Source organism: Hypanus sabinus, chromosome 1 (assembly GCF_030144855.1).
Source record: "Hypanus sabinus isolate sHypSab1 chromosome 1, sHypSab1.hap1, whole genome shotgun sequence".
NCBI lineage: Eukaryota > Metazoa > Chordata > Chondrichthyes > Myliobatiformes > Dasyatidae > Hypanus > Hypanus sabinus.
The window spans coordinates 99316644-99329044 of record NC_082706.1 but is presented as its reverse complement, the minus strand read 5'-3'; the positions used below and the strand labels follow the sequence as shown (position 1 = coordinate 99329044).

Below are 12401 nucleotides of genomic sequence, written 5' to 3'. Positions count from 1 at the left end.
GCCTACTTTAACATACTTGCCAATCTGTAATTGTGTTATAAGTTCATTTACCTTATTCCGTACACTGCACACATTCAAATATAAGACCTTTAGTCCTTATTCACCGTTTTTTGATTTTGTCTAAATGACTTATTCAAAATAGAAAGGGCAACTTTAAGTGGATGAACTCAGTACACTGAATGGACCTACAAGAGGAATGAGACTGTGGGCTGATACAAAAGCCACTTTGGAAAAAGCATTGATGAAATTAAAAAGCAAAGTGGCAGGTGAAACTCGAAGAAGATGAATACTGAGGTGTAAACATCACATAACACATCTGCCATGGTAGCTCAGCAGTTAGTGTGACACTACTACAGCTTGGTGCATTGGAATTTGTAATTCAATTCCAATGTCACCCGCAAGAAATCTGTACATCCTCCCCGTGGAATGAGCGGGTTTTCTCTAGGAGCTCATATTTCCTCCCAGTCCAAAGCCATACTGATTAGTAGGTTAGTTGGTCCCGTGATTAGGCTAAGATTAAATCAGGTGTTGCTGGGTGGTGCAACTTGAAGGGCTGGAAGGGTCCATTCTGAGCTGCATCTCAATTTTAAAAAATCACCAACGTGTCCTGATCCTGCCATTTTGAAGCCATGGCCAAGAAAGCAGGCATACACATCTTCTTTCTCAGAAGTCTAAAGAAAATCAGCATGTTCCCATTAAGCATTACTGATATTTACAGAGGCCCTACCTGGATGCATCACAGCTTAGCATGACAAGTGCTCTGCTCAAGACTGCCGAAATCAGAGTTTTGAACCCACCCCAGTCCAAACATAAACCAACCTTCCCATTGGTGATTCTGCCCACACTCTGCACTGCCTCCAGAAGGCAGAAAACATTATTAAGGGTGCTTCCTATCATGGTTATTCTCACTTCTCCCACTAGACAGAAGATATGGAAGGTTTCAAAAGCTTGACAAGAAGTACTAACAGACTGAAGGACAGCTTCTATCAGACCCTTAAGCTGACATCTCATGAGCTACAGATCTCCCACTCTATCTCACTTTGGTCCTCACTCTGTTTACCTGCACTGGCATGGTAACACAGTGGTTAGCACAACGGTGTACAGTCTCAGTGATGTGGGTTCAACTCCTGCCGTTGCTGCAAGGGGTTTGTACGTTCTCCCAGTGACTGTGTGGATTTCTTCCGAGTGCTCCGGTTTCCTCCCACAGTGCAAAAAATGTACCAGTTGGTGGGTTAATTGGTAATTGTAAAGTGCTTTAAATCGGGAGATACTGGCTGGCGCAGCCTGAGTGGATGGATTTCACCCTGTATCTCGATAAATAACTAAACACTCACTCTGTAAGCTGCAACGCTCTATTCTGCACTTTGTTTTCATTTCACTACCTCATTGTACTTATATATGGAATGATATGTCTAACTGCATGCATCTTGTCACTTGATAATAAAACAAATCAATACTATTACTTTCATATCTTTTTATATCTGAGGTGAACCTAAGTTAGATCATAGTCCAGGTCTTCCCCTCTCTCAGGTGGACAACAGATCCCTCCAAATTACTTCAAGGAGCAAGCAAGTTCTTCCCTGTCTCCTGGTTACTCTCAATCACGCAATAAACAATTTTAATTAGATTATTTAGCACAGTCCATGGAAGTTGAATTTTCCCAAAACAATTGCAGAATTTCTTACTTTACTAGTGGGCAAAATAGGAGTATTTTGTCAGTGGTAAAGTGAGAGGAATCATTCCTGCTCATGCTTGATACATCCTGGTTCACGTTCATGAAGGAGTAGCTTTGAATTTGGCACCATATGCTCTTAATATTAGTATTTCTCTCTGTGCATTAGTAACTATGAAAGTGGAGAAGCAGTAGCTGTGGTGAGTACTCAGTGGGTCAGGAAGTGTAAATGGAGACAAAAATAGGGCTAGTGTTCAGAGTAGCAACCTAAAAACATAACCACTTCTCTCCAATTAAGTGCTGAGCATTTCCAACAAACATTGCTATTTATGCCACCTGAAGGATATCATCTTCCTACAGGAAAGAAATCAGTAAGATTGAATGAGTGCAGAGAAAATTTACAAGGATGTTGTTGAAAACCCAAGTGACAGGGAAAATTTGAATAGGTTAGGACTTGTATTTCCTGAAGCGTAGGAGAATGGTGGGGTGGGGAGATTTGATAGAGGTATGTAACATTGAGAGGTATAGATAAGGTAAATGCAAGCAATTTTTTTCTATTGCAGTTGGGTGAGACTAGAACTAGAGGAGAAAGGTAGGGTGAAAGGTGAAACATTTAAGGGGAAGATTCTTCATTCCGAGGGTGGTGAGAGTTTGGAATAATCTGTCAGCTGAAGTGGAGGATGCAGTTCAATAGCAACATTTGAGAAGTTTGGATAAGTACATGGATGGGAGGAGTATGTAGGGCTTTGGTCCAAGTGCAGATCAATAGGACTAGGCATAACAACAGGTTGGCATGGACTAAACGGGCTGAAGGGCCTGTTTCTGTGCTGTGGTGCTGAATGATTCTATGATCTTGCGTCTTCAGCAAGGCAGGCATCTTGCAGATAATGCAGGCGAGTTGGCACAGAAGGTGGAATAGGATGGCAGTGGTCACATACAGGCAAGAGCTATGCTGTGCTGAGCATCTAACACCCTTCCTAAGGTGTCTGACTTCCTCCCAGATATGAATTGCTGATACCGGAAGAGTTTCAGTCTGATTAGGAACATCTATCCATGACAAAAAAAATCATTAATAAACAAATAGCACAGGAAATGGTCCAGGATCTTAGTTCTCCATTTTACACACAGCATTGCATTGCTCCCTGACTGAAATTGGAAGATGTGAAAATGGACAAGTCCCTCAAGAAATGTAACTGTTCTGGAAAGGCTGCCAGTTCTCATGGGATGCTCTTCTAGATATTAAACCAATAGATTTGCTCAATGACATATTTTCCTTAAGTTAACGATATTTGAAAAAAAGTATCACCTTTTGTTAAATGTTTAAAAAATCTACATTATGTTCTTTGTTATGTGCCCAGGAGATTTACATCCAACTCTAGCCAAATCCTATTCTATACACGAGCCTGGCCAACACTATCTGTGGGTAGGAACCAGCAACGTCCCTATGACTTAAAGTGGACAGAACAAAACATATTTATTCCAAATTAATTCATATCAATAATTTACTATAGGTACAAGGAGGCAAAAGCAATGTTTTTGCACTATAATGATAAATAGACAGGATTAATTTGCTGGAGGGTTTTACCCAACCGAGTTTTGAACATACCGAACACTTCGTTCTCCTCTGGTTGGTCCGTCTTCATGGCCTGACCTTTAGCCTTCGTAGATGTGCCAGACTGAAATATAAATTAATAACTTTAAGAAGCAGAACCCAAGTTCAGAACCTTTCAAGACAATGTTGCAGGTTCCACTATAATGAGAAAGGTACTTCAATGCACTACAAAGTGTTATTTAAAAAAAGGTCTACAATATAATGAAACTACCATTCTCGCATCCAATAATCTTCAAGCCTAATCCCATTTTCAGATTATAGCTGGAGACCCTAAGTGACTGTGGTGATCTTCATATACATCATTTAATCATCCAATCACTGCATACTGCTGAGAGAATTTCCTGGCTTTAATCAGGAGCATTGCTGCAGCTTTGATTACCAGCATTATTGATTGTATGTAACAGAGACTTGTTAAATTGCTAAAAAAATAATTAGCAAATCAGTCTATTACTTTCACTTGCACTAAAGTAGTGAAAACTTGTTCTGCACACTGTTCATACGGTACAATTCATTATAACAGTGCATTGAGGTAGTAAATATAGAACATAGAAATTTACAGCACATTACAGGTCCTTCCGCCCGCAATGTTGTGCTAACAATGTAACAGACTCTAGAGACTGCCTAGAATTTCCCTAGCACATAGCTCTCTATCTTTCTAAGCTCCATGTACCTATCCAGGAGTCACTTAAAAGACCCTATTGTATCTGCCTCCACCACCATCGCCGGCAGCCCATTCCACACACTCACCACTCTTTGCATATAAAAAAAACTTACCCGACATCTCCTCTGTACCTACTTCCAAACACCTTAAAACTGTGCCCTCTCGTGCTAGCCATTTTAGCCCTGGGGAGAAAGCCTCTGACTATCCACATGATCAATGTCTCTCATCATCTTATACACCTCTATCAGGTCACCTCTCATCCTCCATCATTCCAAGGAAAAAAGGCCAAGTTCACACAACCTATTCTCATAAGGCATGTTTCCCAATCCAGGCAACATCCTTGTAAATCTCCTCTGCACCCTTTCTCTAGTTTCCACATCCCTCTTAGAGTGAGGCAACCAGAACTGAGCACAGTACTCCAAGTGGGGTTTGACCAGGGTCCTATATAACTGCAACATTACCTTTCAGCTCCTAAATTCAATCCCACTATTGATAAAGGCCAATGCACTCTATGCTTTCTTAACCGGAGTCAAGCTGCACAGCAGATTTGAGTGTCCAATGGACTCAGACCCAAGATCCCTCTGACCCTCCACACTGCCAAGAGTCTTACTATTAATATTATATTCTGCCATCATATTTGACCTACCAAAATGAACCACCTACCACTTCTCAGCCTAGTTTTGCATCCTATCAATGTCCCGCTGTAAATCCTGACAGCCGTCCACACTATCCACAACACCCCCAACCTTTGTGTCATCAGCAAATTTACTAACCCATCCCTCCACTTCCTCATCCAGGTCATTTACAAAAATCACGGAGAAGGGGTCCCAGAACAGATCCCTGAGGCACAACACTAGTGACTGACCTCCATGCAGAATATGACCCGTCTACAACCACTCTTTGCCTTCTGTGGGCAAGCCAGTTCTGGATCCATAAAGCAAGGTCCCCTTGGATCCCATGCCTCCTTACTTTCTCAATAAGCCTTACATTGGGTACCTTATCAAAAACTGGGAACACTGGGAAACCCGTGAGGAGTGTATCTTGGTACAGCTCCTCACAGACTATATTATGAAAATTGAGTTGAATAGAACTTAGGGTTAGGAGACTGGAACAACAGGAAGGTAATCACACTCATGTTGCAGGAGGCAGCTGACTAGATGACTATCAGGAGGGGGAAAGGGAAGAGGCAGATAATGCAGGCTAACCCAAAGGATGGATCCCTCAGTAACAGGTATTCCGCTTTGGGAGGGTGCGGGAGGGGGGGAGGGGGGGATGATGACCTACCTGTGGAAGCTGAAGCAATCAGGTGTCTGGCTCTGTGGTTCAAGGAGGAAAGTAAAGGAGAACAGTGACAGAGGTCACAATATTTAGGGGAAGAGATATGAGATTTTGTGGACATGAAAGAGCCTCTCAGAAGATATTTTGCCTTTCTGGTCCCAGAGTCAAGGCTGTGTCCGATTGGGTCCACAGCATTTTTAGGTAGAAGGGTGAACAGCCAGAAGTTGTGATACACATCAAGGTTAATGACATAGGTTGGAAAAGAGAAGAGATCCTGAAGAGAGAATATAGGAAACTAGAGGAAAGATCATACTAGATCTGCTACTAGGCAATGAACCAGGTCAGGTGACCAATATCTCACTGCACATGTTGTAGAGACAGTGACCACAATTCCTTGACCTTTACCATAGTCTTAGACAGGGATAGATAGCAGACAGTATGAGAAAGTATTTAATTTGGGGGGGGGGGGAGAGGGGAGAAGAGCAAATTATGATGGTATTAGGCAGGAACTTGAGAGCATAAATTGACAACAGGTGTACCCAGGAAAATGCACAACAAAAATGTGGAGGTTGTTTAGACAGCACTTACATGGGTTTCTGGGTAAGTCTGTCCCATTGAGGGAGGGAAAGAAAGGTAGTATGAAGAAACTATGATTGACAAGAGATATGGAAATCTAATCAAGAGGAAGAAAGAATCTTACCTAATATTTAGGAAGTATGAATCAGACAGGGCTCCAGAATGTAACCAGGATGGAAATTAAGAATGAACTCTGAACCGCTAGAAAGGGACAAAAGGAGCTCTTGGCAAGTTGGATTAAAGAAAACCCCATGCAAAGAAAAAGTGGATGACTAGAGTGGGCGGAGGATCAGTCAGGGCTAGAAGTGAAAACATGTGCCAGGAGTCAGAATGCAGGGTCAATCCTTAAATACTTGGCTTCAGTATTCAACCAGTGAGAGGGCCCTAGATGAAGGCGTGGGAGGTGTAGATCTGATAAACATGCTGGAACATATTGATGTTAAGAAAGTGTGCTGGAACTTTTGAAAAACATTAGGATAGATACAAGTCATCAGGGTCAGAGAGGATATACCCCAGGTCACTATGGGAAACTAATGATGAGATTGCTGCAACTCTGGCAATGACCTTTGTGTTCACACCCGCCACAGGAGTAGTACCAGAAGATCGGAGGGTGGCAAGTGTTTACTCCTTTGTTCATGAAAGATAATAGAGATAACACTGGGAATCATAGACCAGTGAGTCTTCTGCCAGTGGTGGGCAAGTTATTAGGGAGAATTAGATAAATGATTTACAGGATTTACAGGATTAGGGATAGTCAGCATGGCTTTGTGAGGGGCAGGTCATGCCTCATCATCCTGAATGAGTTCTTTGGGGAAGTGACGAAACAAATTAATGAAGGTTGAGCAGTGAATGATGTGTAACAGATTTTTATTAAGCTGTTTGACAAAGTTCCCTATAGCAGGCTCATTCTGACAGTCAGGAGGCATCGGATTCAGGGATACTTGGATGTATGGGTCAAAGGACCTATACTACATTATTCTTTGTTCTATCTCCTAACATGTTAGGTAGTATGTATATGGAATGAGCTGCCAGAAGAAATGGTATAGGCAGGTACAATAACTACTTCTAAATATTAGCTGGATTCATGGATTGGAAAGGTTTAGAAGGTTCTCGTGGCAAAGGGGACTAGCTTGAAAGGAGCATGCTGGTTGGCGTGAAACAGCTGGGTCAAAGGGTTAATTGTCCATGCTATATAACTATAACTCCATGACATTGTACCAAATCCATATGCAAGTGGTTTGCACTTCTCCAGCAACTTTCTTGTTTTAAGGACATTATAAAGTGTTTTATTGCTAATAAAATATTTTAAAGAGTGGTCACTTCTGCAATGCAAAAAAAAAACCCTGTCACATACAACACCAGCTGTTCTGTTCTGTAACAAATAGCTTATTTTTACAGATGATCATATGCATGAGTCAGAGGACATACAATCTCATAATATGGTGACCATATTTCCACAGTATTGCCATCAAATGCACAGAAGGCACATAAAAAGACTCACTGAAAAAGAAAACTCTTTCTGCTGTAATTTAATATTATGGTTTTTCATTTGTGGTGTCCATAAGTGAAGCTTTCTCAACTTGGGGATGGCCTACAATGTTAAGATGATCTGCTTTCAGTGGTAAGCTGGGAGACAAATACTGTCTGATTTTTAAAGTTTTGCTATTCTGGAGGTAAATGACTAATTCCCAGGGAATCCTGGGAACTGGCCATTTACTGAGAAGTTGGTAATACTTCGATAATCCAGAAATACTGCCAATACAAGATGGGATTAGGGACCTCCAAGTTCCCCATGATGATGGTGCCCCCACAGTGCTCTTGGGTAGGAATTTTCAGGATTTAAACCCAATGATAGAGGAGGGAGAAACAGGAAGAATTCCCCTGTTCTTCCTTATGAACCACATATCCATTTTGCTAATCCCTGCATACAGACCACTGGTTAAACAAGTCAAATCGGTTTCCATGGAGATCAGAACCTGGCGAGAGGTGCTGATCATCACATCAATATTGATGAATATGTGGGATCCATGACAGGCTACATAAGGAAAAACATTGATAATGTTAGTATGATTGAACACTACAATGCCAGGGCAAACCATAGCTGACTGCAAAGGTTCATGCATTGCTTAGGAATCATCCTTTCCAGTTTGTTACTACTTCAACCAACACACTGATGATCCAATTCTGTCCTGTCCCACACAGAAAACAATGCCTTGCATGCCAGGATCTTTTTCTACATCAGCTCAGCATTTAACACGACCCTCGTTTATCCTCGTTGGGACCCAACACCCCTCTGTGTAATTAGATTATGGGCTTCTTGATGAAAGGACCCAAATCAGTCTGAGTTGCAGCAACATCTCAAGCTCCATCATGCTGAGCACGGGTGACTCCAGGGCTGTATACTCAGCCTACTGCTTTTCACACTGTTCCCTCATGACCATTTTGCCAGGTCCAGCTCAAACCTCAAGCTTGCTGTTGATACACTGGATGGCCTCATCAACAATGAGGAGTCGGCATACAGAGAGGAGACAGCGCTTGTCAAATGTTGTGAGAACAACAACCCGAGTTTCAACATAAACAGCATAAAAGAGATAATTGCGGACTTGAGGAAGGCGCAGGTCAGCCACTCTCCTTTGCACATCAATGGCTGTGCCATGGAGAGTGAAGAGTACAAAGATCTTTGGTGTACACACTGTTACTGATTGACTTCAGGAGAAGGAAACCAGAGGTCCTTGTGTCAGTCCTCATCAGGGGATCAGAGGTGGAGAGGGTCAGCAACTTAAAATTCCTCAGTGTTATCATATCAGAGGATCTGTCCTAGGCCCAGCACACAAGAACAATTATAAAAAAGCACAGAAACACCTCTATTTCCTTAGAAGTTTCCAAAGATTCAGAGTGATATCTAACATTTTGACAAGATGAGTGGTGGAGAGTATATTGCCTGGCTGCATCACAGCCTGGCACACCAATATTGAGTGGTTTACCAATACCTTTGAATGGAAAATCCTACAAAAAGTAGTGGATATAGCCCAGTCCATCACAGGTAAAGCCCTCTCCACTATTGAGCAAATCTACAGAGTGCTATCACAGGCTAGTGGCATCCATCATTAGGGACCCATACTACCTCGGTCGTGCCCCCTTCTCACTGCTGCCATCAGGAAGACAATACAGTAACGTCAGGAATCACATCACCAGGTTCAGGAACAGTTATTAACCCTCAACCATCAGGCTCTTGAACCAAAAGGGACATCTTTACTCGCCCCATCACAGAACTGATCCCATAATCTACCTTCAAGGACTCATCTCATGTTCTCACTATTTATTGCTTATTTATTATTATTATTTTTCCTTTGTATTTGTAGAGATGGCCTTTTGCACATTGGTTGTTTGTCTGCCTTATTGGTGCGGTCTTTCATTGATTCTACTGTGGCTCTTGGATTTATTAAGTATGCTTGCAAGAAAATAAATCTCAGGTTTCTATATGGTGACATCTATACATTTTGATAATAAATCTCATCATCATCATGTGCAATACTCTGCCAGAACTTCGGTGACCACTTTCTACCACTGCAATCTATCGGCTGCCTCCGTAGCAGCTTCCTTCTACTCTGCCTTCAAGCACAGTGTGTCATCAGTTCTTGAGATGTGTCCAAAACAACAAAGTTTCCTTTCAGTAACGGTTTCCAGAAGTACTGGTTTCGTGCCAATCTTTTCTAGGATGCAATTGTTGGATCTCCTTTCAATGTATGATACCCTTGAGGATATCTGTAAGTCCACATCTGAAATGCTGTCAACTTTTACCTTTAAACAGATGATCTAACCTGGACCCACAACACCACCTCATTAGTGAAGAAGGCAGAGCAGTGTTTACATTGAGGATATTGAGGCGCACAAGACTCCCCCGTGCCCATTCTAACAACTTTATACAGAAGCATGGAATGTGTCCAGTCTGCTGCATCATTGCCTGGTACAGAAGTTGTAACTCATCAGGCCACAAGACCCTACAGATGACAGTAAAAACTGGCAAAGAGGTACACTAGTATATCCCTCCCCCCATTTATGATATATATTGGGAGCGTTGTAGACGAGGGATTCCTACTACCCGTCCCACAATCTCTTTGACCCACTACCGTCGGGAAAGAGGTACAGGAGTATCAGGACTGAGAATGACAGACTGGATAATAGCTTCTTCCCTCAGGTTCAGACCTATGAACATCCTGCCACCACTGATGTCTCGTCATAATACAGTGAGCAGTTTACCTGTGCTGTGCACCGCACACATTTTATTAACCTAGTTATGGGTAAGATTTTGTTTTGTGCTACATGTGATACGTGTTTTGTAGGTGCATTGTGGTCTGCAGTAACGTTGTCTCTTTCAGTTGTATCTGACTGTACACATATGACAAACCTGACCTTGAAAGCAATGGCCAAAGAAAGCTGATATTGCACAGGGTGCAGAAGGGTTCTTCAACTTAATATCTGATCCAAATTATATTCTGAATTTGAAGTTTGCAGTTCAGATTTTTTTGTCCTGACACAAGTAGAACTTTGAATGAGACCTGGTTAATGTAACTTCAAAAATGACTTTTTTGTACTATTAATAAAACTATAAGACTCCAAGACATTGCATCTCAACAAGAAATAGTTAATTATTGAAAGCACAATTTTTAAAATAATAAATTTAAATTATAATCTTTCAAACTTGCTTTTTAGAAGTCTCTCTGCGATATCAAGAGTGCAAAGCCTTTGAACAAACACGAGCTATGAAATTTATTCCTAACGTATTTGCAGAAGCATCTTTCATTATCTGATCTGCTAAAATATATGATAAATTATATGAAATAAACCCTTTATTGCTTAGATGCATAAATCCAGTAAAGTGTGAAATTTCTATTTGTAAAAAAAAGTGCTACTTTATATTCTTTTCAAAACCAAATCTCATTGATTTCCTGAGTGCTGCAAATTCCATCTCCTTCTTTACAAGCCCCTCATTGCCATTTTGTTGTGAGTGCAGTCAATTTAGAGAGTTGAAGAAAAACACAGCCAACTCAAAAAAAACTAGAAATGCTGGATAAGACTGCCACCCACTGCATTAACAAGTAGTTTGAAATGAAAACACTGCAGAATTCACTCATTCACTCTAGGACTTCAAGTTCCACTCTGCCACACAAAGTACCTAGGAAGATAAGCTGCAGGCTACCAGATTCTTGCCTTGCTGTTAGCTGATTTGAAGGAAGTTGGGAAATGAGTGTGGATAATTTATTAACAAGACACTTGAATTGCCCAAGCAAAGAAAGGCTGTTAAATAGAATCATCATTGATGGGCACTCAGAATGGACATAGTTGACTGAAGAGCCCGATTCTGTGTTATATGCCTCTAACGCTGACATTGTTTCACAAAAGCAAAATAGGACATAGAAAAGCACAGAAACAGGAACCTGAATACTCATTTTAGGAATAGCTTCTACCCATTTGCCATCAGATTTCTGAACAGATAATAAACAACCCATGAACACTACCTCAATATTTTTGCTCTCTTTTTGTATTATTTAATTTTATATACATTTTTCTTTGCAATTGATAGTAATTTTGTATTGCACTATACTACTGTTGCAAATCATATTTCATGGCACATGTTAGTGATATTAATACACTAGTGATACTGATTGGTCACCCCATAATATTCATGCTGAACACAATACTAAACCAAACCAAATCTTGTCTGCCTGCCCATGATCCATATCCCTCCATATTCATAAGCCTAGCTGAAACTTTATTCAGTGCTGCTATCACATCTGCTTCCAGCACCAACTCTGGCAGCCAAATCCAGGTACCTGCCACGTTTAAATAAAGCTTGCCCCGCACATCTCCCTTAAGTTTTCCCCCCTCTCACCTTAAGTGCATGTCCTCCAGTATTTGATGTTTCTACCCTTGGAAGAAGGTTATGACTGTCTAGCTATGCCTCTTATAATTTTATAAACTATCAGGTCTCCCTTGAGCTTCAGAAGAAAAATACAAGTTTGTCCAACCTCTCATTATAGCTCACACCAGGCAACTGGTAAACCTCTTTTGCATCCTTTCATGATGGTTTAAAAGAGTGCTGGAAATCTTCAACAGGGTAGGCAGTGTTTATGGAGAAGATTTTACAAGCCGATTGCCTTTCATCAGACAGATCAAGGGAAAAGTTGAGAGTTAAAATGAGTAAGCAGCCCTGAAAGGAAGTATTCTACGTGATTGATGTTGTCAGGTTGCACCTGGAATTTCCAGCTGGCGGACAATTTCCCTCCACGCCGCTCTGTCCCGACACTTGTCCGGTTTGGTCCATTCCTTGATGTAATCCAGCCACGTTGTTTTTTGCCTTCCTCTTCCTTCCTTTCCCTCCAACTTTCCGTATAGCAAGTCCGACAAGATGTTATCTCTCTGCGTAATGTGTCCACGATAAGCAACTCTTAACTTCATGATCTTCTCCAGCAATATTCGTGGTCCATCAACTTTGGACAAAACCCTCATTTGAAATTTTCTCTACCCAGCTAATCTTCAACATTCATCAACAGCACCACATTACAAAAGCATTAATTCATTTCACGTCATCCTTCTTCAGG

The 12401-nt window shown here is 41.3% G+C and overlaps 1 protein-coding gene across 1 annotated transcript in view; it reads right to left on the bottom strand.

The window, feature by feature from the left end:
• Positions 1–12401, bottom strand: part of LOC132395717 (myelin basic protein-like) — a 171939-nt gene that overhangs the window by 97817 nt on the left and 61721 nt on the right. The window contains exon 4 of the mRNA XM_059972668.1: positions 3279–3348. Coding sequence (XP_059828651.1) covers positions 3279–3348 — 70 coding nt within the window. The remainder of the gene's footprint in view (positions 1–3278; positions 3349–12401) is intronic.